We start from the raw sequence: 27531 nt of genomic DNA, 5'->3' as shown, positions 1-27531 counted from the left end.
AGATTATTTCCATCATAATTTTAAAGAGACACTAAATGATGATTAACATTTTTAAGTGCTTCATTTTGAAAATCTTTCAAAATCCATCTCAGGTAAATGTTCCAATTTAAATAATTTACAGAAAGGAAATTCAACAGGTATTAAAAGTTAATTCTAAACTTTTGTTTCTTATTTTTTCTTATATATACTAATAAGATAATTAAGAAAGGAAATTTTTGATACTTACTTATAAAAATTTCATACCTAGTTAGAGAAAATTAAGTCCTTACCATACAGATATACGTACCCAAAATAGAAATAACTTACTTGGAATCTATCATACAGGCAAAAAATAACTTATAAATTTACATGGATCATAAATTCAGTCAGGTTTTGCAATTAAGTTAACCAAAGTCCTTACAATGTTATTAAATTGAAAGCTACTTACTATAGCATTAGCGACTTGAAGCATTTCTTCAAACAAAGAGTCTTCCTGTTTATGGCGGCCACTTGTATCAACAATAATAATTTCAAAATTTTCATTTTTGAATTTGTCCACTCCTTCAGAGGCAATGATAACAGGATCCATTTCTGTATAGCTATTTAACAAGGACAAATGATTTAACAACAACCATAAGAGCAAAACTTATGAATACTAATAATTTGGAAACTGTTTCTACACCTTTAATGCATTCTGAAAAAGTCATAATGATCACAACTGCAATTTAGAATAACAATATCTAATAAATATTAAAAATAGCAAACAAAAAAAAAAATAAAAATAGCAAACCACTTCTAGAGTATCATCAAGCAATATCCAGTTTTCCAATCACAAAATTCTATGTGATTCTGCCACATGTCTTCTCTGAATGTGTTTTCCTCAGATACTTTTTATATTTTCTTAAAATAAATGACTGAGTTAGTGTTTCACACGTTTTCCCATTTAACACCCTTTTGTAAGCATTTTATAAAACCGTTATTCTTGTAAAACATGACTTTTAGGCTATATAGCATTCCATCATATGGCTACGCAATCATTTCTTGAATAAATGCCCTATTGTTGGTCATCTGAGGTTTTTTCAATTTCTTGGTATTAAAAACATAGTCAATATGAAGAGTTCATAATGTTGTTTCTTTGAAATTGTGATGACATATTCTTACAGCTTGAAATTGTATCAAATGATATGATAATTTAGGCTTTTTGTTTCTTCTTTGTTGATTTTGATGGGAGTTCTCTGTGCCTCTTGGATGTGGATGTCTGTTTCCTTCCCCAGATTAGGGAAATTTTCAGCTATTACTTCCTCAAATAAATTTTCTGGCCCCTTTTCTCTCTCTTCTTCTGGTACTCCTATAACCTGAATGTTATTACATTTGATGGTAGGCTTTTCGCTCCTAAGAGGAAAAGGTCTTCCATAAAAGTTTAATTTCATTCCTATTTCACCACATTTTCACAATTCTCAAAACTCTTTTCAACTTGAAAATCAAGAAATGAAATCCCAGAGCTCCTGGGTGGCTCAATCAATTAAATGTCTGACTTTGCCTCAGGTTGTGATCTCACAGTTCATGAGTTCAAGCCCAGCGTTGGGCTCTCTGCTGCCAGCACAAAGCCCGCTTCAGATCCTCCATCTCCCTCTATCCCTCTCTCTCTCTCTCCATCTCAAAAATAAATAAACATTTAAATTAAAGAAAAAAAAAAAAGAAATGAAATCCCATTTTAATTTGCACTGTTTTCAGTAGTGGCAACTTCTTATACAGATCAATACTGTCAAATGAAAGGACATATGTTAAAAAAAGTTTTCCCCCTAAATTAACAATAAAAATCAGGTATGAAGGCATTTGATAAGAATATGTGTGAGATTTAAATGAAGAAAATTACTATATTTAAGGACATAAGTTTTTAAAGCAAAAATGACATAGTAGGTTTCTAAGCTAACTATACAAATACAGTAAAGATGTCAACTCTTCACTAAGTTGATTAATTGGTTTCAATGTACTTCCAATCAAAATCTTAGAGAGATTTTTCTTTTTGGAACTTAATAAGGAATTTTAAAATTTAATATAGGAAAATAAGCAGGTGAGACTAGGCAAGAGAATGTTGAAAAAAAAGTCATATAAAAGAATTACATTAAATTGTATATTATCTATTCCAGAATTATTAAGATCCCATTTTTTTGTAAATGTGTTAATGAAGTATAATATATATACAGAAAAGCTGCACAAATTATAAACTCTGAATTTTCACAAAGCAAACACACCCAGATCAAAAAACAATAACCAGCACCACACTCCCTCCTAAGCGTAATCACAATCTAGTCATAAGATCTCATTTGTAATTAAAAAAAAGATCCCATTTGTAATCAACTCTACAGTGGTCTACTGATATACAGGAAGATGCACTATTTTAAATGTTCATTTTGATGAGTTTTGACAAATTTACATATAACCACTACCACAACAATCAAGGTACAAAGCACTGTTAACACTCCATTTCAATTTAAAATTATCTTTCTGTGTGGTTGTTTGTACTGACATAGAAAAAAAGCACAGGTGGACACACTAAAAACTGGTAACTAGGAAGTGAAACTGTTAGTGCTTTCACTTCTTTAAAAGTTTTATGTGAAATAGTTTTTTTTAACACAGAACAAATGATAATATAACAAACAGTCCAACATGTACCACCCCCTAAAATAAATGCTAATATGTAAATTTAACAGCCGAGATGCAGTTCAAATTCTTCCTCAGTCTCACTCCCTTCAGTCCTCCCAGAGGAAACAATGATACACTAATACTTTACTCCACACATACATGATGTTTCTTAAGTTTACATGAGCAAAGGAGAGATTATTTAATAAATGGTATTGAGATAACTGTTTAAAAATGCTCTGGCTTTGGGGGTCCGTGGGTGGCTTAGTCAGTTAAGCATCCAACTCTTGATTTTGGCTCAGGTCATGATCTCAAAGTTTGTGAGATTGAGCCCTGCATCAGGCTCTGCGCTGACCATGTAGAGCCTGCTTGGGATTCTCCTGCACGCACTTTCTCTCCCTCTCTCTGCCTCCTCCCCTGTTCATGCTCACACGTGCTCAATCACCCTCTCTCTCACAAAATAAATAAATAAGGGCACCTGGGTGGCTCAGCCATTTAAGCGTCTGACCCCAGATTTCAGCTCAGGTGAAATCTCACAGTTTGTGAGTTTGAGTCCCACGTGCTGACCATGTGGAGCCTACTTGGGATTCTCTTTCTCTCTTCCTCTTTCTCTCTGTCCCTCCCCTCCCTCGCAAAAAAAAAAAAAGAAGATAAACTTTAAAAGAAAATGGTTTGGCTTTGGCCAATAGTTCAAGTAATTATCAGCTAAATTATTTACAAATTTTGAACCCTAAAGATAAAATTTTACTATTCCTTGATTTTTTATCCCTTGATTTTTAAATCTATATTAGAAACCATTCTTATCCTAAAAAGATAAAATTCCTAACATTATTCTTTAATCTACCTGTAAGACATTATCATAAAAAAACTGAAAGGAGGGGCGCCTGGGTGGCTCAGTTGGTTAAGCGGCCGACTTCAGCTCAGGTCCTGATCTCACGGTCCATGAGTTCGAGCCCCGCGTCAGGCTCTGTGCTGACCGCTCAGAGCCTGGAGCCTGTTTCCAATTCTGTGTCTCCCTCTCTCTCTGACCCTCCCCCATTCATGTTCTGTCTTTCTCTGTCTCAAAAATAAATAAAGGTTAAAAAGAAAAAATTTAATAAATAAATAAATAAATAAATAAATAAAACTGAAAGGAAAAAATTTTAAATAAAGAATACATGAAAGCGAAAGTTCGTTCGCATTTCTAGCCAGCCAAAAAGTAGAAGGCAGTGACTAACAAAATGATATCATTCATTTAATTACTTCAAAGTTTAGCTTCTTTAAACTTTCTTTCTAAGGGTATAATAAACCATTTATATTAATAATGTTAAAAAAATGCTATCCTCTCAAAAAGTCCTAAATTCAATCTAGACTTGATTTTTTTCATCAATCATTCTAACATGTATAAACTACCTACCTGAACTACTGTATCAAATGAAGGACAGCAATGATCAGAATCTCTGAGTTAATAACAAATTATAAGCTATTTTAAGATGATCAAACACAACTTTTTAAAATTATGTACTAAAGAAACAGTATGGAATTCACCAGTGTGTATTTAATCGAGGAATGCTTCAGATAGGTCTTAAAAGAAACAACAGGAATAGGGAAGCAAGTCAGAAGGCATGCAAGGCAGGATGGTAAATACAGGCAGAATTATGAACTAAATAATGTCCACTCTGATCTATAAGGCTGGATCAGAAGAGTCATGGTACAATAATAAAAGATAATTTATTAATTATACCCTACTTAGTTCCAGAAAGATTTAAACTTCTAAGTAAATATTAAAAATGTCACAAGATAGCATAAAATAAAAACTTAGAGAAGACATGAGTATCAAAATAAAAACCAGAAACCCACCTTCCATAGAATGGAATTCTTGCTTTGGTAGCATTCTGTTTTAGTTGGTCAAAAGCTCCTATAAAATAAAGAATTAATGAGTTCTCAGACTTGAAAATAAAAATTACAGAGAACGGTTTTCAAATTTAAACACATTACCTGCTCTGAATGTGTCTGCACATATCAAACAGGTCTTCCAACCTTTCCTCTGGTAATAATATGCTAACTGGGAAAATAATATTTAAAAAATACAATATCAATAAATACAAATTATTATACACAAAATACTTTTGTTTACTCTTGTTATTTACTTAAGGATTGAAGTAAAACTGCTCATATCCTCCTGAGAGTAGTATTATTACATTTTTAACAGTTTTAACTTTAATTTCAGTTAGTTACCAGTATAATATTAGTTTCAGGTGTATAATACAGTGATTCAACACTTCCATACAACACCCGGTGCTCATCACAGCAAGCGCATTCCTTAATCCCCATCACCTATTTTGCCCATCACCCCACCTACCTCCCCTCTGATAACCATCAGTTTGTTCTCTATAGTTTAAAGAGTCTGTTTCTTTTTTAAGTTTCTTTATTTTTGAGAGAGAGAGAGAGAGAGAGAGAGAGAGCGTGAGCAGGGGAGGGGCAGAGAGAGAGGTAGAATCCCAAGCAGGCTCCGCACTGTCAGTGCAGAGCCTGACACGGGGCTCAATCTCACAAATCATGAGATCATGACCCAAGCCGAAATCAAGAGTTGGACAGTTAACCGACTGAGCCACCCAGGCACCCTAAGAATCTGTTTCTTTGTTTGTCTCTCTTTTCTTTTTCCCCTTGCTCACATTTGTTTTGTTTCTTAAATTCCACATATGAGTGAAATCATATGGTATTTGTCTTTCTCTGACTTATTTCACTTAGCATAATACTCTCTAGCTCCACTCATGTCATTTCATTAATTTTTTTGATGTTTATTTTTGAGAGAGAGAGAAAGACAGAGTGCAAGAGGGACAGAGAGAGAGGGAGACACAAAATCCAAAGCAGGCTCCAGGCTCTGTCAACACAGAGCCTGACGCAGGGTTCGAACGCAAGAACCTTGAGATCATGACCTGAGCTGAAGTCGGACACTTTGACTAAGCCACCCAGGCACCCCCATCCATATCATTTCAAATGGCAAGATTTCATTCTTTTTTATGGCCGAGTAGCATTCCATTATATATATATATATATATATATATATATATATATATATATACACACACACACACATATATAAATTCCATTCCATAACATTTCATTATATATATATTATATTATATTATATTCCATTATATATATAATATATAATATTATATATATTTAATATATATACACACACCACTATTATTACATTTTTGAACACAGCAAACATTCCATTATATATATATATATATATACACATATATATATTTATATTTATATACACACACCACTATTATTACTTATTTTTAAATGTTTATTTCTGAGACAGAGAGAGAGAGACAGAGCATGAGTGGGGGAGGGACAGAGAGAAAGGGAGACACAGAATCCAAAGCAGGCTGCAGGCTCTGAGCTGTCAGCACAGAGCCCGACGCAGGGCTCGAACCCACAAACCGTGAGATCATGATGTGAGCCGAAGTCGGTCGCTCAACTGACTGAGCCACCCAGGCACCCCTACATTTTTGAACACGGTGAATTTGCTAAAGAGTTTAAATTCTAACTGCCATACAGTAACATTCAAAGGACATAAAATGATCAAGCAATACATTACCATAGTGAAAAATACTAACCACTATTAATGTTAAGTAAAAATAAATAATAATAGAATCCTCTAAAAAATAATCCTTTTTTCTTTTTTTATAGACTATAACATAGTTGAGGCTTGTGAAACAAAATCCGGTAACAAACTTGAGGCACTTAATTCTGAAGAAAGAGGTGGTATGATGAATTAAAAATTAGTAGAAGGATATGCAAAATAAAGATCTATGATTATGTTGGGGGGGGCACTGTGAAAAGAGAGCCTGGAACCACAGGAGATAAGCTAAACTTTCCATGTTCTCTTCTCCAAAAATCATATCCTCATGTCCTTAAAGTATAGGAACAGTCTCTTTGGTAAAAGAAACAGGATAGCTATGTAGAAGTCTACGATTCTTATAAAAAGCAATCACAAGGGAGACTCTGGGATTCTTTCTTCTTACCGTACAAAAAGCTATTACAAAAAAATAATAAGATATATCAAATAACACAAAATTGTAAAGCAAGCATTCTAGCCTGGCTTTAACATAAAACTTGATATATACAAACATGTATGTTCCATGACTTTTTTTAAAACTAAGTATAATTTACCTTTGAACATGTTGTTGTTTTACCACTCCCTTGCAATCCAACAAACATGATCACATTCTGTTTTCCTTTAGTGGGTGTCCATGCTTTAACTCCAGGGTCTACAAGCTATGTACCAGAAATAAATTAGTAAGATTGGCTTAACATACGCTTACATTCAAAACCCCTATCGCCACAACTTCTAAATTGTAAAAATAATTTAAAGGCACTTTGGTATAAAAGGCAACCATAATCCTACCATTCCCATAAAACTTGACTATTTCCCTATTTTGCCTACACAGGCAAATTTTCTATTTCAGATTCTAGATAAAAAGCAAACTGGAAATAATGTGAGGAATCCTACAGAGTTTAGAGATCAGACCTGGGTCTGCCACTAACTAGCTGTTCAGTTTTCTCAACTACAAATGAAGAAGCATGACTGGATAAATTCTCTGACCTCATTTACGTCTGAATTTCTTTTTTTATTTATTAGTCTATAAGAAACCAAAGGAATAAATGAAACTATTCACACAATAAATGGAAAAATACTAGAAGACCACTAGCAGACATCTGTTGCTCTAAAAAAAGTTTTTATAGTTCCTTCTTTTTCTCCCCCTACCACTGAACCTATATCTGTTTTTTTTAATGTTTATTTATTTTTGAGAGAGAGAGACAGAGCACAAGAAGGGGAAGGGCAAAGAGAGAGGGAAACACAGAATCCAAAGCAGGCTCCAGGCTCTGAGCTGTCAGCAGAGAGTCCAAAACGGGGCTCGAACCCACGGACTGCGAGATCATGACCTGAGCTGAAGTTGAACGTTCAACCAACTGAGCCACCCAAGTGCCCCTATTTTTTCTTTTTTTTTTTTTTTTTTTGAGAAAGTGAGAGAGAGTGAGAGTGAGAGAGAGACAGACAGAGAGCACAAGAGGAGCAGAAGGAGTAGGGGTGGGGGGAGAGAGAGAAAGAGAGAATCTTAAGCAGACGCCATGCACAGCATGGTGCCCAATGGGGCTCAATCTCCCAACCATGAGACCATGACCTGAGCCAAAATCAAGAGTCGGATGCTTAACTGATTGAGCCACCCAAGTGCCCCAAAACCCATACATATTTTTTAAAGCTCTAAGATTCTCACCATTATTTTCATGACCACGGAAGCATAATCAGTTCTAAGGTGATACAAAGTAATAGGCTATATTTACCACTTGCAAAATAAAATTTCACCAATTGCTCATAATCTAAACAAGAGTTGGGATATTTGGTCTTTTCAAAGGGAATTCTGTAAACAATGAACAGTTCAGAAAAGAAGACTTGTCAAGAGTGACTTTCCATACAAAAGTAAGACCAATAAGGCAAACCTGATGCTAAAGAGGATAAACTCAAGAGAGGCCCTTCTATCAATTAATCTGTAGTGAAGTTTTACTTTTTGTAACCTGGCTTTGGGAATTGTTGCAGGAATAGTACTGGCCTTTCATATCTATACTCAGAACTTTGTATTCAGAAAAGTCAATAATAAAAATAGGCCCCTTTAGAAAAGTTAATAATCTTTCCGTTAATATTTTTAATACAGATGAATATTCTATAAAAATGTAAGTAAGTATTCTGAAATAATATTCTTGTTCGCAGTGCTAATGTATTTTTACCCACTGAGGTCTACAGAGAATCACAGCACAATCCTGATATACTCTTACCTTCACAAGTTCTTTAAATACAGCGTGCTGAATCATTTTTCTTTTGTTAAGACCAGATGCCATCTCTTCAAGATCAATAGCAGACCTTCATGATGATGGTTATTTGTGGGTAGGAGAGAAAAGCCAGTTAAGACGTTCTGAAAAAAAGTTTCTGCTCCAGAGAATATAAAAATATTCAATCATTCACATTAGTAGCCCTCTGATTAACATGCATATAATTACCACAGATTTATAAGTCTATATCCTAAAAAACTGATCAGGAAATATTAGACGGAAGACTGGTTAGTTTTTCAAGGTTTTTTTTTTTTAAAGTCTAAATATTAATTTGTCCTCATATCACCACAAAGTATTAATTTTATTTACTTATTTTTACATATATACTTTATACATCTTTACACCCAGCAGAAAACAGGATTAATTTCTCTAATTCTAAATGTGTAAATGCCAGCAGTTCTACATTCATTACCCAGTCTAACAGTATGAAAAGGAAAGATGGCCTGGACATGACAAGGGCAAGGATTCAAGAAGTTAACTGAGGTGCCTGTATTACTCTATGAGCCCTGCCCCAGTCAGTGCCTTTCCCAGTGAACACAGTAACTGAGATGACACACATTACTCCTTCATTCAAATATGGAAAATCAAAGAGGAGAACAAGAAATGAATACAATTCTCCAATAATGAAGGAAGCTCATTAATGTCATCTTAAGCCTGAAAAGGATAAACTGGCACCACTTTTGTATGAAGGATTGTTAAAAGGCTTTTATATTGAAATACTATACTGTATATGATTGAATCCATCCAAATAAAGGAGTAAAATGGAAAGAAATCCATAATTAAATGAAAGCCACATGTAAGTTTATTCTTTGAAACATCATTACGGAAACATACTATAAATACAGTCTTGCAAAATATGAGTTCTATTCTTTTTAAATGCTTAAAGCAGAAACATTTCTTGATATAGCAGACTTTTCTGGTTAGCTCCTCATCTCAGTAAACTAAATTTAGTTTTGCCTGCTTTTTACCTGATTAATTTAACTTACTTTACATTTTCTCTTAGTTGCTTCACTAGTTTAATATTAACATCTGCTTCCAATAATGCTGTACATACTTCTTTTAGCATAGCATTTAATACCTGCAAATAAATAAATACATAAAAATTTAACACAACCCCCCAAAAAAGTTTAACACTCCCCGTGTATCATTTCAATCTTATAAAAACAATGGCTGATTACTCATCATATACTACCATAACTTAATAAAAATAATACTACACTATTATAGGAAAAAAAGTTTTTCAATTAGCCTTAGAAAGAGCATTTTATCAAATGTCTAATCATGTTGTCAAAATAAGACATTCTATTTAGTTTTATTCAACCAAATATTATCACAATTTTATTCCTATATTAACGTAACAGTAGTAAAGACTTTTTCTTTAAGCCAAAGAAAGTTACTACGCAATAGATGCTGCTATTGAACACCTTCTGTGGCTAATACACAGCACTTTATATTCACTATATCTGCTTAATTGCACTACCATGGAGGAAAATATAACAAAAAAAAAAAATAATAACCAAGTCTGACCTAGCAGTCTTACTATTTCCACTCAGAGCAGAGGAACAAAGTTGAAAAGAAAACTATCCTCCATTGATAACTCACTATCAGGGCACCTGGGTGGTTCAGTCGGTTAACTGCCCCACTTGATTTTGGTTCAGGTCATGATCTCATGGTTTGTGAGTTTGAGCCATGCATCAGACTCTATGCTGGGAGCCTGCTTGGGTTTCTCTCTCTTTCACTCTCTCTCTCTGCCCCTCCCCCGCTCACACTCTGTCTCTCAAAATAAATAAACATTGAAAAAAAATTAAAAAAAAACTATCATCATATATTTGCTGAGTTACAAGGCCAGTTAAAAGGTCACAAACTATAAAGTCTTAAAAATGGTGAGGCCTTTGTTGCTCATGTAAATAAGTGTTTACACACTAAACTGTAAGCTCCATGAGGGCAGGGATTCTGTAGTCTATTTTGTCACTGCCAAATCCCTGGTGCCAGCAAAAATGTATTCCTTGGGGCACCTGGCTGGCTCAGTCAGTGGACGGTGTGATGCTCAATCTCAGGTTGTGGGTTTGAGCTCCACACTGGGTACAGGGATGACTCAAACATAAAATCTTTAAAAAAAAATGTAGTCCCTCAAATCTTCTTGAATGAATTCCCATCTTCAACTCACTTTGTACATCCTACAGAGGCTTATCAGATCTATCTCTCACTAAAAGGGCCTGATAAAAATGGAACTGATCTTTCATTAGAGGGATTTCTTCTTGTTAATTCCCTAGCAGCACAGTACTAGGAACAGAGAAGTTTGCTAATTCAAGCAGTAGCTTTAACTCTACTTCCCACTAAGCTCTTTTCCCTGGTTTCTTTTTTTCTCCACTATAAACATAAACAGCACAAAGGTTACACAATAGGGAAAACTGTTTTGAAAGCTGTTGTTTTATTTATTCTGAATTCCAAAGACTAAACAATGGTTATAATTATTAGAAAAAGCACTGGATGAGGAATTAGAAAAAAGACACTAATCCTGGTTCTTCCAATAAATAAACATGTGAAACTGACTTTCTGTTGCTGTTAACTAAGAGGCTGGACTAGCTAAATTCAAAGATGGTCCCAAAATTATTTAATTCCATTAGCTTATTAAAATATTGATAACAAATTCTGCATTAGAATTTCTTTCCAGTGAGCACAGAGTAATGTACAGAAATACTGAATCACTGTTATTATACACTGTATTGAACTAATATAGCACTGTTTGTTAACCACACTGGAATTAAAATTTTTTTTAATTAAAAAAAAAAGAATTTTTTTTTTCAAACTTCCAAGTTAGAAAGTACTTTTCATCTATTATTTCATTTGATCCTTAAAACCATCTTATAAGGTAAGTGCTTTTTTCTTATTTTATACATTAAAGAATCTGAAGTTGACTTGCCCAGATTTCTATCACAAGCTACTAAGTAGGTCACTAAACAAGGTCTTCTAAAACCAAATTCAGTACTCTCCCATTGGTACCACAAAATATAAAGTATACTTTTGGACTCTCATCTTTTTTCAATTGACAAATCATTAAGACACAAGACATGGGGGGAAAAAGAAAGAAATATTTTAAGAATTTTTTTAATATATTTTTTTTATTTTAGAGAGAAAGGGGGGCAGAAGAGGAGACAGAGAGGGAGGGTGAAAGAGAGAGAGAATCTTAAACAGGCTCTATGATCAAAACGACTAACACACTCTGCATGGAGCCAACAGGGGGTCCTGAGACCCTGGGACCATGACCTGAGCTGAAATCAAGAGTTGGATGCTCAACTTTCTGAGCCACCCAGACACCCCCAGAAAGAAATATTTTAAACTTAAAACAAGAAAGCCAGGAGGAAGAGTATTTCAGACACCATACAAGGAATCATCTTACAAAATCTCTAAAACAACTGAGTGAAGATTTCAGAGAAAATGAATCAAAGTAGACAAAATAAAAATACTAGCCTTTAACAAGAATGCTAAGTAAAAGTCAAGGAGAAAAAGGTGAGACACACACACATGCCTAGCCAAGAAAAAAGAAGCAGGACAATGAAGTTTTAGGCCTATGTCAAGAGACAAAGCAAAAGTGTATCTCCAGACCTAAGCCCTTTTTTAAAACATAAAATGTATGTCATTTTTACATGTTAGTTAAGGTTCGGTTTTTTGTTGTTGTTGATTCTTTTTTTCTAATTCTTTATAGCAAGTTAAACAGTAAGATGGTCAACTCAATAAAAGACACAAACTAGTGTCTTCAGTTTTAAGTGTTTACCTACAATGATTAAATCTACAACAAAACAAATACAAACATTGAGATTACTGATAATTCACCTCCCCAATGCTAGTAATGATGTGCTATCACACGCATTTCACATATTTTACATACCTCTTCATTGATAATGGTGGCATTGCTCAATGAGCGTAATGCTGATGTTATTTTTCTTCCAAGGTCTGCTAGTACCATCTTGAAGGCTTTGGTAGATGTGATTACAAGAAAATCTAGGAAAGAAAAAATTAAATAAAAAACATTTGAAAATAATCAATACCGGTTCCCATAACTGGAGACTTCTAAAAAAGAATATTTAAATTCAAATAAAGTACTTTAGTCTTCAGATACTGTAACCTTGGGGTGCCTGGGTGGCTCAGTCAGTCGAGTGTCCGACTTTGACTCAGGTCATGATCTCATGGTTCCTGAGTTCAGGATGCACATAGGGCTTGCTGCTGTCAGTGCAGAGCCCGCCTTGGATCCTCTGTCTCCCTCTCTCTCCGTCCCTGTCCCTCCCCGGCTTGTGTTCTCTCCCTCTCAAAAATAAACAAACATTAAAAATAACAGATACTGTAACCTCAACCTCTATAGCCTCAATCTGCCACTTCAATATAGGCATGCCCAAAAGCTAAACCTACCACTTGATGATGTATACCTAATTAGAATATGTTATACAAATCAGCAAATTTAACCTATCAGATAATATGTTTTGAGGAAATGATGGTATGATCTCAAATCTGGAGATACATTTGAACATGGACATTTTGAACATACATTTGAATATGAGAAAGAGAAAGAAAAGGTGATTTCCACCCAGAAATATTGTCTAATTTATCACATAAAAAGACTTTTGTAAACTATTTTGATTCATGCTCTAAGCCAAAAAAAAAAAAAAGTTTTAATTAATAGGACACCTAACTTTTCACACACATTATATTAGCTCATCTTACTCTTCTAATAACCAAGGAAAGAGGTATATTACTAATCTTCCCATTTTAAAGCTGTTCTTGATTCCCCAACTCTGAAACAAGATAACCTCAAAGACCCTATCCAGCTCTAAAACGTTACAGTTTTATAAAGTATGCAGATATACCCATTACACTTAAGTCCTATGCAAGGATTTATGGACAGTAAGCAAGCAAGCATGACAGGTGGTCCCTGGCCTCAAGTTGCTTATCCACTAGCTGGTAAAACAAGGCACATGAATGAATGGCAAAATAAATACTAAGAGAAGTCCTCTTGCCTGACTGCCTTGGAACCGGGACGTTGGCTTTTTCCTACCTTCAGGCTCAAACGAAACATCAGCTCTTCCTGGGTCTCAAGCCCGCCAGCCTTTTTGGACTGGAACTACACCACTGGCTTAGCTCTCCTAGGTGTCCAGCTTGCCAAGTTGAAGGATCTTGGGGCTTAATTAGCCTCCATGATCACATGAACCATTTATTATTCCTTATAATAAATCTCTTTTTATATATGTGTATATATATATATATATATGTATATATATATATATACACACACACATATATATATATACACACATATATATACACATATATGTAAATATACACACACATCCTATTGTTTTTGTGGAGACCTTTGATAATACCAGTAAAGTATGAGTTCAAAGTTAGTAATGAAACTTTATGATCAATGGCCAATGATTATTTCTATAAAAATTCTAAGGAAGAAAAAACAGGCTCAAGGAGACAGAACAGGCTGTACAGAGAAGTTTGAATGTGAATTTGATCCTGAAATATAGGTAGAACATGGACAGGTGGAAAAGAAGACAAAAAGGAATTTGAAGATGATATGGCATAAGCAGAAATTGAGACATGGAAAAGCCTGGGACATACTTACAACTTACATATACATATGTATGGACTTGTAGATCATTAAATATGCATTATTTAGGAGACAGTAAATTATACATTCTAGTCAGAACAGTGGGCTATCTAATTAAAAGGAAATGCAGTTAGTAAAGGGCTCTGAAACCAAGTTAAAAAGTATCAATTATCTGGTATAAATAAGTAGTATCAGCAGAAAAGTTCATTTGTTCAAAACAATTTAGTAACTCTTCTGAATTAATCCAATCTAATATAGTCAACCAAGATAATCTAGACTAGATCCTACATAGAGAGTATACAGGAGATTAAAAATAAGAGAAACAGAAGGACAAAATTGCTGACTCATTCAACGTCCAGAAAGCGGAGATGAGGGGAGTCAAAAGAAGCAGGAAAGGAAACGCACTCAAGGACTTATCACTGGCAAAGAGATATTCCAGGTTGAGCTCCAGATTAAACACTACACTTCCACTCACATAAAATTAGGTAATTTAGAACATAAAAAATTACTAACAATACTTGATGGAATTGAAAACAATTGCTTACCATAACTTGTTTACAATTACATGGTTACTTCACCTAAAAGACCAACTACTTCATAGAAAAGATCCAGCACTTTTTGTTTCTTCTCCCATACTCCTTATACTATTATTGCTGAAGTAAATATTCTTGAGGTAAAAAGAGCCAGATGTTTCTGTTCATCTCCTTTACCACTGTGTTACCAGGAGAGATATAATCCTAATTATGACACCACAATTTACTTTTTTAGAGATCATGTCATAAACATGTCATCCTCCATTTTAAAAAGCTATACTAGTTAACTAAAATAAACCTATTTCCCATATTGGCCAGATCTTTTTTAAAAAGCTTCTGTTAAGTTTCCTTTCCTTTTTTAAAAAAAACTTTGAGAGAAAGAGAGCAAGCAGGGAAGGGGGGGCGGGCGGGGGGTGGGGAGCAGACAGAGGAACTGAAGCAGGCTCTGTGCTGTCAACAGAAAGCCCGGTGCCAGGCTGGAATTCATGAACTGTGAGATCACAACCTGAGCCAAAGTCGGATGCTCAAACAAATAAGCCACCTAGGCACCTCTGTGAATTTTCTAATACATTTTTCCTTATGTAAGTACTTATTGGCAGCACATTTTCTTATACATTTGACTGGTTATAAAAACCTGCATTCAGTAGAGGAATAATGATACTTAATAGTACCTTTTATTTATATAGTATTTCCTCTGCAATTTCCAAGGATATGTTTGTGAAAACTCCGGTATGAGAATTCTGCTCAAAACCTCAATGCCTTCCTATTTCATGCAGAGATAAAGTCTTCAAAATGGACTGTAAGGCACTCCCAAACACACACACACACACACACACACACACACACACACACTCAGTTTTAATCACATGGACCTCCTTGCTTTTGATGCTGCACTATACCACCTCAGGGCCTTTGTACTGGCTGGCATGTTCTTCCTCTGGCCCACATGGGTAAGACAGCTCCCTCCCCCATCTCCTTCAGGTGGTTGTCCAAACGCAGTTTCTCAGTGAGGCTTTCCCTAACCACTTGTTTGAAATCACAATCTGCCTTCTCTTTATTTTTCTCATCATTCCACTACCAACTGACATATGATTTACTCACACTGTTTGTGCTCTATATCCCCCAACTGAAATATAAGCTGCATGAGGGCAGGGACTTTTCCCCCTTTTGCTCTCCCTATGAGCTCACTGCTTTATGTATCCTCAGAGTTATGTATTGAAAATGAACTTTACAAATGAAAACATTTAAGACTTAGGAATAAAGCAAGACTAGGGATCCAAAGTCATGAAAGGCCTTTCAAATATCTCCTTTAAGACAACTAAAATAAACCAGTGAAGATAAGACGATAAATTAAAAAAAAGTCAATGATCTATGTAATTGATATTGTACAATTAATACTCATTTGCCATCACTTATTATAACTTTTTAGAATTTCTCTAAAAAAGAATTTCCAACAAGATTCTTAAAAATGACCTTTACCTTGGTCTTATATGCACACTAAAATGCAAAACATTTTTTAATGCAAAACATCTTTTTTAATGTTACTAGCTAACCCTATATCTCAAATTAGAGTAATTTACAATTCAAGAACACTCCCTCAAAATTCTCTTGTTCAACTAAAAAGATTTACAGAAGTAAAGCAGTGTGTGCTAGAACTTCACAAAAAAGGAATCTCTACTTAGATGAGACTATTGGAAAGGTAAGGGTAAATTACTGTATAGTATTTCATTCAATTTAACATCTATTATCTCATTCCACCCTCACAACAATTTTATGATACAAGCAGGTTACGGAATGGCTCTTCCCTAGAAGGAAAAAAAAAAAAAAGCAAAATGACTTCCCACAGTCCCTTGGCTACCCAGTCTTAGGCCCTATAGTATGAATGATGCTTTAAAAAATAGGGTTGAATGCCCCTGCTGGCAAACTCCAGGGTCAAATTTTGTTGCTATATTACGAGAGAGGAAATCGTCTTTTGAAAGCAAAAATGCACACTCTTCTCCATGGCAGAATAACTGCAATGTCCAGAAAGAACTGATGAGGACCACTGCAATCAGATGTGTGAGGACGGAGCTTCATCTGAGTCACATGTTCTGACAAGAATCTGACTAGGAGTTGGATAGTGAGGTGATGGAAACAGGCTCAAGTCTGGGTGCCCTCATAGGGCAAGCACAAGGCCAAGTATCATACTTACCTGCTGCAGTGTGAAGTACTGGAAAGAGCATGGGCTTTGGAGTCTGACAGACTTGGATTCAAACCCAGCTCTGTTACATACTGGCTGAGTTACTGTGGGCAAGTTACTTAATCTCTCTGAGCCTCACTTTCCTCACCTGCAAAATGGAGATAATACCATTATCAAGATAGTGACCCTGAAGGGATGTTGTGAGGGTTAAATGAGACAATAAATATAAAACTTCCTTGTTTTCTTGAATGACACCAACTGGCTCTCCCTATATTTTCATCCGAAGTGTAAGTAAACTAGAAATTTTCTTAAAAACCTTACCCTACTAAGTTTCCTATCCCATCACCTAGGAACCACCCCAGGAATCTTTAATGCCAATTACATGTTCCTGTAATTCTATTATTCAACAGAAGCTGGAGTGTCCAAACAGCCACTTTATATTATTTATAAACATTATAAATATGCCTGCCAGAACCTTGCCTGATCTGAGATTTTATAAACAGATCCTAATGACTAGAGATTTCAAACCCTATTACAATGAAAATCCCTATAAAAAACTTATTTTTAGCCCTAGTCAGTGACTAACTTATTGGATCAATATTAGACTAAAAAACTAAATAAATATATTATTAGTAGTAAATATCTTCAGAAACTTTACTTCTACATTATATACCTTTCCATAAATTAGTCAATAGCCCAAACCAAAACCTGCTTTCCTGACTATAATACTAAATATATGGATATATATTTAAATTCTGTATGTCATATGTATTCACATTCTAGGATAACAGAAAATTAAATTTATTTAACAAAGTGGCCTATCTGTATTTTATCTGCTAAAATTATTATATTTGAATAACCAACAATATAATGTTATAAATTATGACTTTTAAATTTGTGGATATTTTTTCATACTGAATCTTGGTCCTCCAAGGAAATAATTCATAATAGTTTATGTTTTGTGATTACAGGAGGATACGTGTTCACTGTAAAAATTCAAACATTACAGAAATACTAAAGGCAGAAAATGTAATTCCCCTAATCTTACACCCTCTTGTCCCCTGATAACCAACAATAACAATTTAGTATATGTTCCTACAGATTTTATTTTCTATGCATATAAGTGAGGCAAGTTTTCGCAAGAATTATGATTTGGGGTAATGAAAAGGGAAGCAGTAATGAGGGAAATTCTTTTGTAAACGTGCTCGCTAATGTTAAAAACATGCTTAAATGCAAAAGACAGAATACAAAACTGTATTTATTGTATAATCCATTTTTATCTATAAACAAATATCAAAAAATAACATTAGCCTCCAGGGAAATGCAAATCAAAGGCACACTCAGATACTACTCCACACACAATAGGATGGCTATAGTCAAAAAGACATAACAAGTGTTGTTCCGAATGTGGAGAAATCAGAACCTTCATGTACTGTTGGTGGGGATGTAAAATGGTACAGCCCGTTGGAAACAATTTGGGCAATTCCTCAGAATGTTGAACATAGGGTTACTATATATGACCCAGCAATTCCACTCCTAGGTACAAGCCAAGAGAAAGTAAGATACATCCAAACAAAAAGTTGTACATAAATGGTCATTGTGGCAGCATTATTCACTCTAGCCAAAAAGTAGAAAGAACCCAAACATCCCTCAACTGATGAGTGGGTAAAAATAATGTGATATATCCAGAAAATGGAATATTTGATAATAAAAAGAAATGAACACAGCAAAGAAAACAATCAACCAAACTAACAGGCAATGCGAGAAGATCTTTGCAAATGACATATCAGACAAAAGGTTAGTTTCCAAAATCTATAAAGATTTACCAAACTCAACACCCAAAAAACAAATAATCCAGTGAAGGAATGAGCAAAACACATGAATAGACAATTTTCCAAAGAAGACATCCAGATGGCTCACAGACACATGAAAATACTCAACATCACTCATCATTAGGGAAATACAAATCAAAACCACAATGAGATACCACTTCATATCTGTCAGAACGGCTAAAATTAACAACTCAGGAAATAGATGTTGGCAAAAATTCAGAGAAAGGGGAACACTTTTGTACTGTTGGTGGGAATGCAAACTGGTACAGCCACTCTGGAAAACAGGAGGTTGGTTCCTCGAAAAATTAAAAATAGGGGCGCCTGGGTGGCTCAGTCGGTTAAGCGGCCGACTTTGGCTCAGGTCACGATCTCTCAGTCCGTGAGTTCAAGTCCCGCGTCAGGCTCTGTGCTGACAGCTCAGAGCCTGGAGCCTGTTTCAGATTCTGTGTCTCCCTCTCTCTGACCCTCCCTCATTCATGCGCAGTCTCTCTCTGTCTCAAAAATAAATAAACGTTAAAAAAAAATTTTTTTTAAAAAAAGAAAAATTGAAAATAGAACTACCCTATGACCTACCAAATGCACTACTAGGTATTTATCCAAAAGATACAAAAATGCTGATTCAAAGGAGCACATGCACCCCAATGTTTATAGCAGTGATATGAACAATAGCCCAAATGTCCATTGACTGATGAATGAATAAAGAAGATGTGTGTGTGTGTGTGTGTGTGTGTGTGTGTGTGTGTGTGTGTAACAAACAGAATGCTACTCAGCAATCAAAAAGAACAAAATCTTGCCATTTGCAACAAAGTGGATGGAACTAGAGTATATTATGCGACACGTATTAAGTCAGAGAAAGACAGATATCGTATGATTTCAAATATGGAATTTGAGAAACACAACAGATGAACATAGGGGAAGGGAAGGAAAAATAAGACAAAAACAGAAAGAGAGACAAACCACAAGAGACTTTTTTTTTTTTAACATTTATTTATTTTTTTGAGACAGAGAGAGAGCATGAACAGGGGAGGAGCAGAGAGAGAGGGAGACACAGAATCTGAAACAGGCTCCAGGCTCTGAGCTGTCAGCACAGAGCCCGACGCGGGGCTCGAACTCACGGACCGTGAGATCATGACCTGAGCCAAAGTCAGACGCTTAACCGACCAAGCCACCCAGGCGCCCCAACAAAAGAGACTCTTAAATACAGAGACTAGAGGGTTGTTGTAGGGGAAGCAGGTGGGGGGATGGGTTAATGGGTGATGAGCATTATGGAAGGCACTTGGGATGCTCACTGGGTATTACATGTAAGAGATGAATCACTGGGTTCTGCTCCTGAAGCCAAGACTACACTCTATGTTAACTAACTTGAATTTAAATAAAAAAAAATAAATAAATAAAAAAAAAAGAGAGTTGAAGTACTGATTCATGCTACAACATGGATGAATACTGAAAACAATCTGCATGAAAGAAACCAGTGACAAAAGATCACATATTCTAGGATTCCATTTATATGAAATGTCCAGAAGTAAATCTACAGAGACAGAAAGTGGATTAATAGTTGGTTAGGGCTCCGAAGTTGGGGGAAAATGAGGAGTGACTATTAATGGGTATGGGGTTTCTTCATGGAGTGATGAAAATGTTCTAAAATTGATTGTGGTGATGATTGCACAACTCTGTCAATACACTAAAAAGCACTGAATTGTATACTTTAGGTGAATTGTAGGATATGCGAATTTTATTTCAATAAAACTGTTAGCAAATAACATTTATCATTTCTGGATGGTGAATTTTTATTTTCCTATTTACATCTTTTTTGTAATTTACAAATTTTTGGTATGACTATTATTTTTTAAGTCAAAGGTAAAATTAATTATTTTTCAAAGTTCTCCTTGTGAGAATTACAATGATATTATACTGGGGATTGAGATGAAGTTGCCACATGGATTCATTTAGTTATTCATTCATCAAACACCTAGTATGTATTACAGGAATTGTCCCAGCATGAGAAAAGCTCTAACTCCAAAATCAATAAATCACATCAATTTAACACAGACAAAACTCCTCTATTAACTTCAGAAGATAAATTATACATCATACCATCACTGACTTACCTGCTTTAATTCTGCAACAAAGGTTATATTCAATTACATCAAAAAGTATCAGGAAATTCCCTCTTCATTAAAATAATCTGTTTCCAAATTTTAAAATTCCTTTTAACTAAAAACAACAACAACATGACACTTTATAGTTTGATAACAGAAAAGGCATACCAAAAACTCAATTAGCAACAAGAGGTAACAGTTCAAAAACAATGAGAATCATTCCTTTAAGATACTTTTTTGGCTAGCAGGTCAATTATAACAAGAATTTTTTTTTTTTAATTTTTTTTTTAACGTTTATTTATTTATTTTTGAGGCAGAGAGAGACAGAGCACGAACAGGGGAGGGTCAGAGAGAGAGGGAGACACAGAATCTGAAACAGGCTCCAGGCTCTGAGCAGTCAGCACAGAGCCCGACGCGGGGCTCGAACTCACATACCGCGAGATCGTGACCTGAGCCGAAGTCGGACGCCTAACCGACTGAGCCACCCAGGCACCCCTAACAAGAATTTTTATGTAAACTTTTACCAAGATTAAAACAAGTCAAAAGAATTCCTTGGAAACAGTTTGTCCTGAAGTTGAACATAGACTGAAAATACGGAAGAGGAGGAATGAGCTATTTCAAGCAATGGGTTATTTCAGCGACGTTTAGCTAACACCTATCAGCTAAAAATTAGATATTCAATCAACCTCTAGGGATAGTAACATCAAAAGGTGTTGGCAGAAGTGGCCTCATCTAAATTCTTAATTAGGAGAGTGAAACAAGGCATCAGATTTTGAAAAATTTCACTGGCTACATATTAAGCACAGCCAGGCTTAATAACCATTGCATGAGGCAATATTCTTCAAAGAAAAACAGAGAAAGAAAAATCTGTTCCATAATTTAAAAAGATTAGAGTCAAATAGCAAATACTTTGGAGGGAGAAAAACTTGAGAGCAAAGAGACTACGTACACTAATCTTATCCCCAAAGTCTAATGGAGACGTGGGCTTGAACCAGGGAAGCAGATAGCAAAATGGCTCAAGTCAAGCCCGTAAAACAGAAGCTACAGGACATAATGACCAAATGGTTGTGGAAAATGAAGGGGAAAAAAAGGCAAAAGTGACTCCAAGGTCTCAAACAGTAACCAGATGGCCAATGATGCCATTAACCAAAGAATGGAAGGCAAAAGAGAAACTGGTTGGAAAATTAAAGAGTTAATACAGAAAAGGTTCAAGGGGCTGTAAGGTTTTGTAATGTTGTATTTGTAAAGTTTTACTAAAGTTGGATTTTGAGCACATCTACTAAAATATTTTGTAATGTTCTACTAAAGTTGGATACTGTGCACATTCATTTTATTATTCCTTAAAAATTGAACATACAAATATCACAAAATTCAAGTAGAAACAAGGAGTCAAAAACATGTATATATCATATAGTAATAATGAAAAGAATAAAAAAAAAGGAAAGTTGAGGTAGTAAGCTTGGTTTTGGACGTACTAAATTTATAGAAACTAAAAAACTATATCATTCATGAGGCAGAAGTTACAGGAAAAAAAAAAGAAGTTACAGAAGTTTGGAGATGGTTGGCATACAAGGATAATGCCATGGAAGCCATGGATGTAGACAATAATTCTCAAGAAGACTGTGAAAGACCATTTGGGTTACAGGGATGGCAAAGAGCCAACAAAAAGCAGTCAACAAAGACTGAGAATAATTAACAGGGATAGAAGCCCTTATTAATTCCTTACCCTCTCCAAAAGCATACAGAAGAAAATCAATTTTTTTAAAGCTGCCATTTATATTTATCTTATTAAATTCCAGAGGTGGATCCAGAATTCCCAGTTAGGTGAAATTAGAGGCAAGATCTGTTTGAAGATGCTTTTATTAAATTAGAAAATACTAACTGACCACATGAAAACATCAAGAGAAAGAGTTTTAAGGGAAATAATTCTACCCTTTGGCACCAACACTGCTATATTCTAGATACTGCCCAGAACAGATCACCTAATCTTTCATCCCCATAATAAGTTATTAGATAGATGAGGAAACTGAGACTGGATTGGACTAGCAACCTGCTCAGGGTCACAAATCCCCCTGAACAATCTCATCTGTGTTCCCATAGCTATCATGGCTCTTTAACTAAACTTTCTCATTACTCATCTTGCTATAATGTATATTTATGTGCCTCTCTCACTGTACTGTTAGCTCCTCAATGGCAGTATTTGTGTCATTCATTTCAATATCCCTATAGATAGGAATAAGTAAATACTCTGTTGAATTAAGCATATGAAAGAACTAGGTGAGAATAGCAGCAAGAAAGACAATAGGGGAAAGAGTTTCAAGAAAGTGTCAACTGTACAGAAAGAGCCATGAGTATATCTGAAGTCACCACTGGCATTGAACTGATATCCCGTATTGTCTATTGAACGCCTACTACATGCAGAACAATGTGTCGAGCACAACGGACACGGAAAAATAAAATCTCGTACACGTCAAAAGGTTTTCGGAGAAGTAGCCACATCTAAATTATTGATCAAGAGAGCAAAGCAAAGAGCCAGGCCTGTAATTGCCTACATCTAATTTGGCTCGGGTAAATCTGAAGACAACTTAAAAGGGTCACAGTGCATTCTTTAATAAAACTTCTGACGGGGCACACGAGATGAAAAAGGGCCAGCGCACCTCAGTCTCGGTGACGAGAGTCGGTGGCCAGAGAAGCCGACTCCCTCTGGAGTCTCTAGCCCCCAAGCAGGGCTGAGGCTGCCCCTAGCTGCCAGTCCGTGGTCGGGGGCGGGAAAAAGCAAGACACTTACCGCAAAAGGCACTGCTACCGCTGTGGCCCAAAGGGGCCGGGGATTCCTTCGCGAGGCCCCCGCAACGTGGGAGGAAACCAAGAAAAGCAGGGATCAGACAGACAGATGCGATCCCACAGCCCGACTTCCCAAACTATACAAACTAGGGCTCCAGCGCCCAGCACCGCGACGCCAACTCCCACCAGCTGGAAGACCGACGATTGCCACCGAACCTTCCGCCCAATGAGGAAACGTCACCACTCGGCGTAGTCCAGCCTCTTATGAAAAGGATACACTTCCGCTTCCGGGGCACCTGCCGCGTACTTTCAGTCCTTTCGCTGAAAGGGTTTATTGCGATGTTTCTTTGCTTCGACTGGCTTTGGGACATTCCGTTTCCTATTGCCCAATCACTGCGGCAGCAAAGTGGGAGTACAGGATGTTCTCTAGGGATGCGATCTCAGGAAATAATTCCGGCCTCGAGAAGTCACCTTAAAAAGTGACTGGGCAGTGCACTGCCAGCTGAAAGGAGAATCATGAGAGATGCAATTCAAAGTAGGGTTTCGTCCCCAGGCGCACGTGCGAACACCAACAAGGGGCGGGGCTTAGGGATTTCGCAGCCCGGGGAGGCGGGTTCCGCCGTGTCGGATCTGGAGTGGAGACCGCTCTCTGCTTGCGCGTGCGCATTGCGAACCTTCCCCGACGCTGTTTTCTGCTCCAAGATGGAATTCCGCTCCGCGCGGCAAGCAATAATGCAGCTGCTACGTACGGTGGCTCCGGCAGACCTCCCAGCGCTGCTCGAGTGGATGAGAACTACCCGTAAGCGACCAGAGCCAGACGCAAGTGGTTGGGGCAAAGATACACTATAGGTGTTGACCTTGGGGACCCAAGACAGCATGAGGCCGAAAGCCTCCTAGGGGTCGCTGTGCGGGTCTCTGCTCCTCTCTATAGGAGAGGTTGACGGGGGGCACATTTCAAACCTTAGCAGGTTCAGAGTCCAGTTTGGAATTGGGTGCAGGAAGACCTGGCCCTGGGTTGTTTGTGATTGTGCTGCAGACTTCAGACAAGCCACCTAGAGGCTCCTTGTGCCTAATCCTTTTCTGAGAGAAGAGAAGGGGTGGAGGGTTTTGCCCTCCCCACCGTCATTACTCCCACGAATTTGTGACTACCAGTAAGGTTAGTTACTACCTGAAAAAGCACTTTGCAAAAGGTGTTTCAGTCTGTGGGGTAGGAAGCTTTTACCCTACAAGCAAAGTCACCTGTAGCTAGTGCATTTATTTTCTCAGTTGTAAAATGGACCATCAATTTAATAGCAGTTTTCCAGGGTGAGGTAAGGGAGAGATTGGGGGGTGACGACTTTGATTTTAAGCTGTTAATAAAATTAATAATACAAAAAAGCACAACTTAGAATCGAGGAAATGTGGCAATTAGGTCCATTTAGTGAAGAATGGTTACTGCTTTGGCAGAGTGAAACCTGGTGAAAGCACAAGATAACAGGATATTCCTTGTTTGAGAACAATGCCAAAAAACCATGCTACCTTTATACCTTTAAACATTGATTCCCGTGTTTATTTTCATCCAGACTCATGATTTGAAATATTCATGTGTGCTGATAACTTCCAAACTTAACTTTTTCCTAGAACTCTCTTTCTTTGTGATGTTATTAGTCAATCAGTAGGATTGGGTATTTTTATTATTATTACACATTTGGGGGGATCATTTTAGATGAGAGGCCAAAATGAAATTAACTTGGAAAACTGATAGAGTTAGCCTTTTAGAAAGTGGAGAAAACCAGACAGGTAGATTCAAGATAGGAATTGCTGAGTCAAAATATGCTGAGTCTCCTTATTTAAATTTTGTATTGCCAGTTTTATTTATCATATCCCGATTGATTATAAAAACCATAGTAGTTTCCGTTTGTTTTTTTCTGCATTCTCTTTTATTCCAAAAGCCCTAAGTGCCTACAAAAATGCCACCTACTGCCTGGTTCTGGCAATTGCACAATTACTAAAATATTCTTATCCTCAAGATTTCAGTTTTGTGGAATCATTTGTAATCTAAATTTCCAGTTTTAGAGACATCAGTTGAGAGCCCCATTTTTCCAAATCAGGAAAACCTGTAAGCATGTTTTGGGTGATAATTTTGTAAACAAGAAGACCCAAGATCACTGACTTTAGAGTACATTTTTACTTTTTTAAAAAGCTCTTTTTGTGCCTTTCTCCAGCAGATCCTGTAGTCAGAGAGCTCATGCAATTTATTAAATGATTTAGAAAACGACTGAATTTCTGAGAATGTTTATTAACATGAATATTGTAAGAAATGAGGGTGTCACTTTGCTTTAAATGGAGTGTTTTAACATAAATCTTGAAAAGCAACTTATTAGTATGCCTTTTTTAGGTGGTAAAATATGCATAACATAAAATTTACCATTTTAAGCTATTTTTAAGTGTACAGTTCAGTGACATTACATACATTTATGTTGTGCAACCATCACATCTGTCTCCAGAACTTTCTCATCTTCCCAAGCTGAAATTCTTAGTATACTTTATGAAGTGGCTCTAAACAGAGCACAAAAGATTCTTCCAGTCAACCATTTTTTATTTTCCTAACTAATTTCCTTCTTCTGGGAAAAAAAAAAATTATCTTTTATCTCTAGCATTAAGTCACTTGCATAATATCTTATTTGTATGACATTTTCTTAGACATTTAATAAGTATAAATCTCCTTGAATTTTTATACTATTTAATGAAATAGCAAGACACAGTAGTAGGTATTGAGTATGGCTTTGGTTTTGAGTTTTGCAGTGCTTATTGAAACTGAAAAACATGTTGCTAACAGGTAAAATCATAATCATTTTAGATACACAAAAGGAAGGATAATCTTTTTTAATGTTTATTTATTTTTGAGAGAGAAAGAGAACGAGCAGGGGAGAGGCAGAGAAAGGGGGACAGAGGATCTGAAGCGGGCTCCGCACTTATAGCAGAGAGCCCGATGCGGAGCTCGAACCCACAAACCATGAGACCATGACCTGAGCCGAAATCAGACACTTTACTGACTGAGCCACCCAGGCACCCCAGAATAATATTCTTGATCTCTGAAGGAATAGTGGGATTATCACACCAATACCTGGAGTCATTTAGGATCAGGCTGGTAGAACTAGAAGCGTGGACCAGGGCAGAGCCAAGCACATGTCAATGCCTGATAAACTGAAGATGTAGAAAAAATAGATGGGAGCCTACATTTTACCTTGGTACAGCTTAGGCCAAAGATCTAGGAAACAAATGAATACCAACGTAGGAAGGATACACCAAGTCTGAAGGGCAAAGCACACAAAGATACCGTCTCCCAAAATGAATGAATGAATGAATGAATGAATGAATGAATGAAGTAAAAATACAGCAGGACCGCAGCTGATTCTGATCTTGTGGCAGAACATCTGTTCTCTTCTATTTCCTATATATATATATAAAATGGGCTCTTGATCTAGATTTCAAAGTGTAGGAGTGACTGCAATCCATTAAGTGAGGAGAGCTGAGAGCCAGAACTGCAAGTGGGACCCCCAATAGGCATATTTTTAAAAAGTACATTGGAACAACTGTATGTTAACATATGCTATTCTGAAGCCACCGAATTTTTCTTGGATATGCAAATACAAATGAGGAAGTCAAACACACTGCCCAAAAGAGTTTCTATTAAGAATCAGATTACAAAGGGTAGAAAATTAGGGTTTGCTCTAAGAAAATTAAAATCATCAAAAAATATTTAATGCTTAAAGAAGATAACAGTAGATGACTAGAAGCTTTTAGAAGCTTCACTGTATCCTATATTTTAGGTATATCTTCACTGACCATAAGTGGACCTGTTTGTGAGCAGCAGCTACAGAGCTGTTAGAAATTTTTTGAAATTCCCACAAATCTAAAAAGTAAAGTCTGGTTTCTAGTTACATTTGTCAGACAGTATACCGCTTCAGTTCCATATTGCATTACCACTGAGGAAGTATCA

The 27531-nt window shown here is 36.2% G+C and overlaps 2 protein-coding genes across 11 annotated transcripts in view; one reads left to right on the top strand and one right to left on the bottom strand.

Moving 5' to 3' along the window:
* Positions 1 to 23761, bottom strand: part of LOC109253323 (signal recognition particle 54 kDa protein) — a 69584-nt gene extending 45823 nt beyond the window's left edge. Inside the window, exons 1-9 of one of the 4 annotated variants that reach the window (XM_053889350.1) lie at positions 23554 to 23761; positions 16847 to 16982; positions 12401 to 12513; positions 9498 to 9589; positions 8458 to 8542; positions 6796 to 6900; positions 4600 to 4666; positions 4462 to 4519; positions 428 to 578 (exon numbers count right to left, since the gene is read on the bottom strand). In XM_053889350.1, coding sequence (XP_053745325.1) covers positions 428 to 578; positions 4462 to 4519; positions 4600 to 4666; positions 6796 to 6900; positions 8458 to 8542; positions 9498 to 9589; positions 12401 to 12513; positions 16847 to 16877 — 702 coding nt within the window. In that variant the 5' untranslated portion in view covers positions 16878 to 16982; positions 23554 to 23761. Of the gene's footprint in view, positions 1 to 427; positions 579 to 4461; positions 4520 to 4599; positions 4667 to 6795; positions 6901 to 8457; positions 8543 to 9497; positions 9590 to 12400; positions 12514 to 14667; positions 14771 to 16846; positions 16983 to 23553 lie in introns of those variants that run through there. The other 3 variants (XM_053889349.1, XM_019426162.2, XM_019426163.2) reach the window with 3 other exon arrangements.
* A 93-nt stretch (positions 23762 to 23854) lies between these two features.
* Positions 23855 to 27531, top strand: part of LOC109253326 (uncharacterized) — a 64006-nt gene continuing 60329 nt past the window's right edge. For 4 of the 7 annotated variants that reach the window (XR_008417182.1, XR_008417181.1, XR_008417179.1 and 1 more), the window contains exon 1: positions 23865 to 24348. Coding sequence is in view for 3 of the 7 variants with exons in the window: in XM_019426169.2 (XP_019281714.1) it covers positions 24066 to 24348 (283 nt within the window). In the remaining 4 variants the exon portion in view is untranslated. Of the gene's footprint in view, positions 24349 to 27531 lie in introns of all 7 variants that reach the window. The other 3 variants (XM_053889351.1, XM_019426169.2, XM_019426170.2) reach the window with 3 other exon arrangements.

Source organism: Panthera pardus, unplaced genomic scaffold (assembly GCF_024362965.1).
Source record: "Panthera pardus isolate Hobbes unplaced genomic scaffold, ASM2436296v1 HiC_scaffold_24, whole genome shotgun sequence".
NCBI lineage: Eukaryota > Metazoa > Chordata > Mammalia > Carnivora > Felidae > Panthera > Panthera pardus.
The sequence above is the reverse complement of the archived record's forward strand: the minus strand, read 5'-3'. Positions and strand labels throughout refer to the sequence as shown.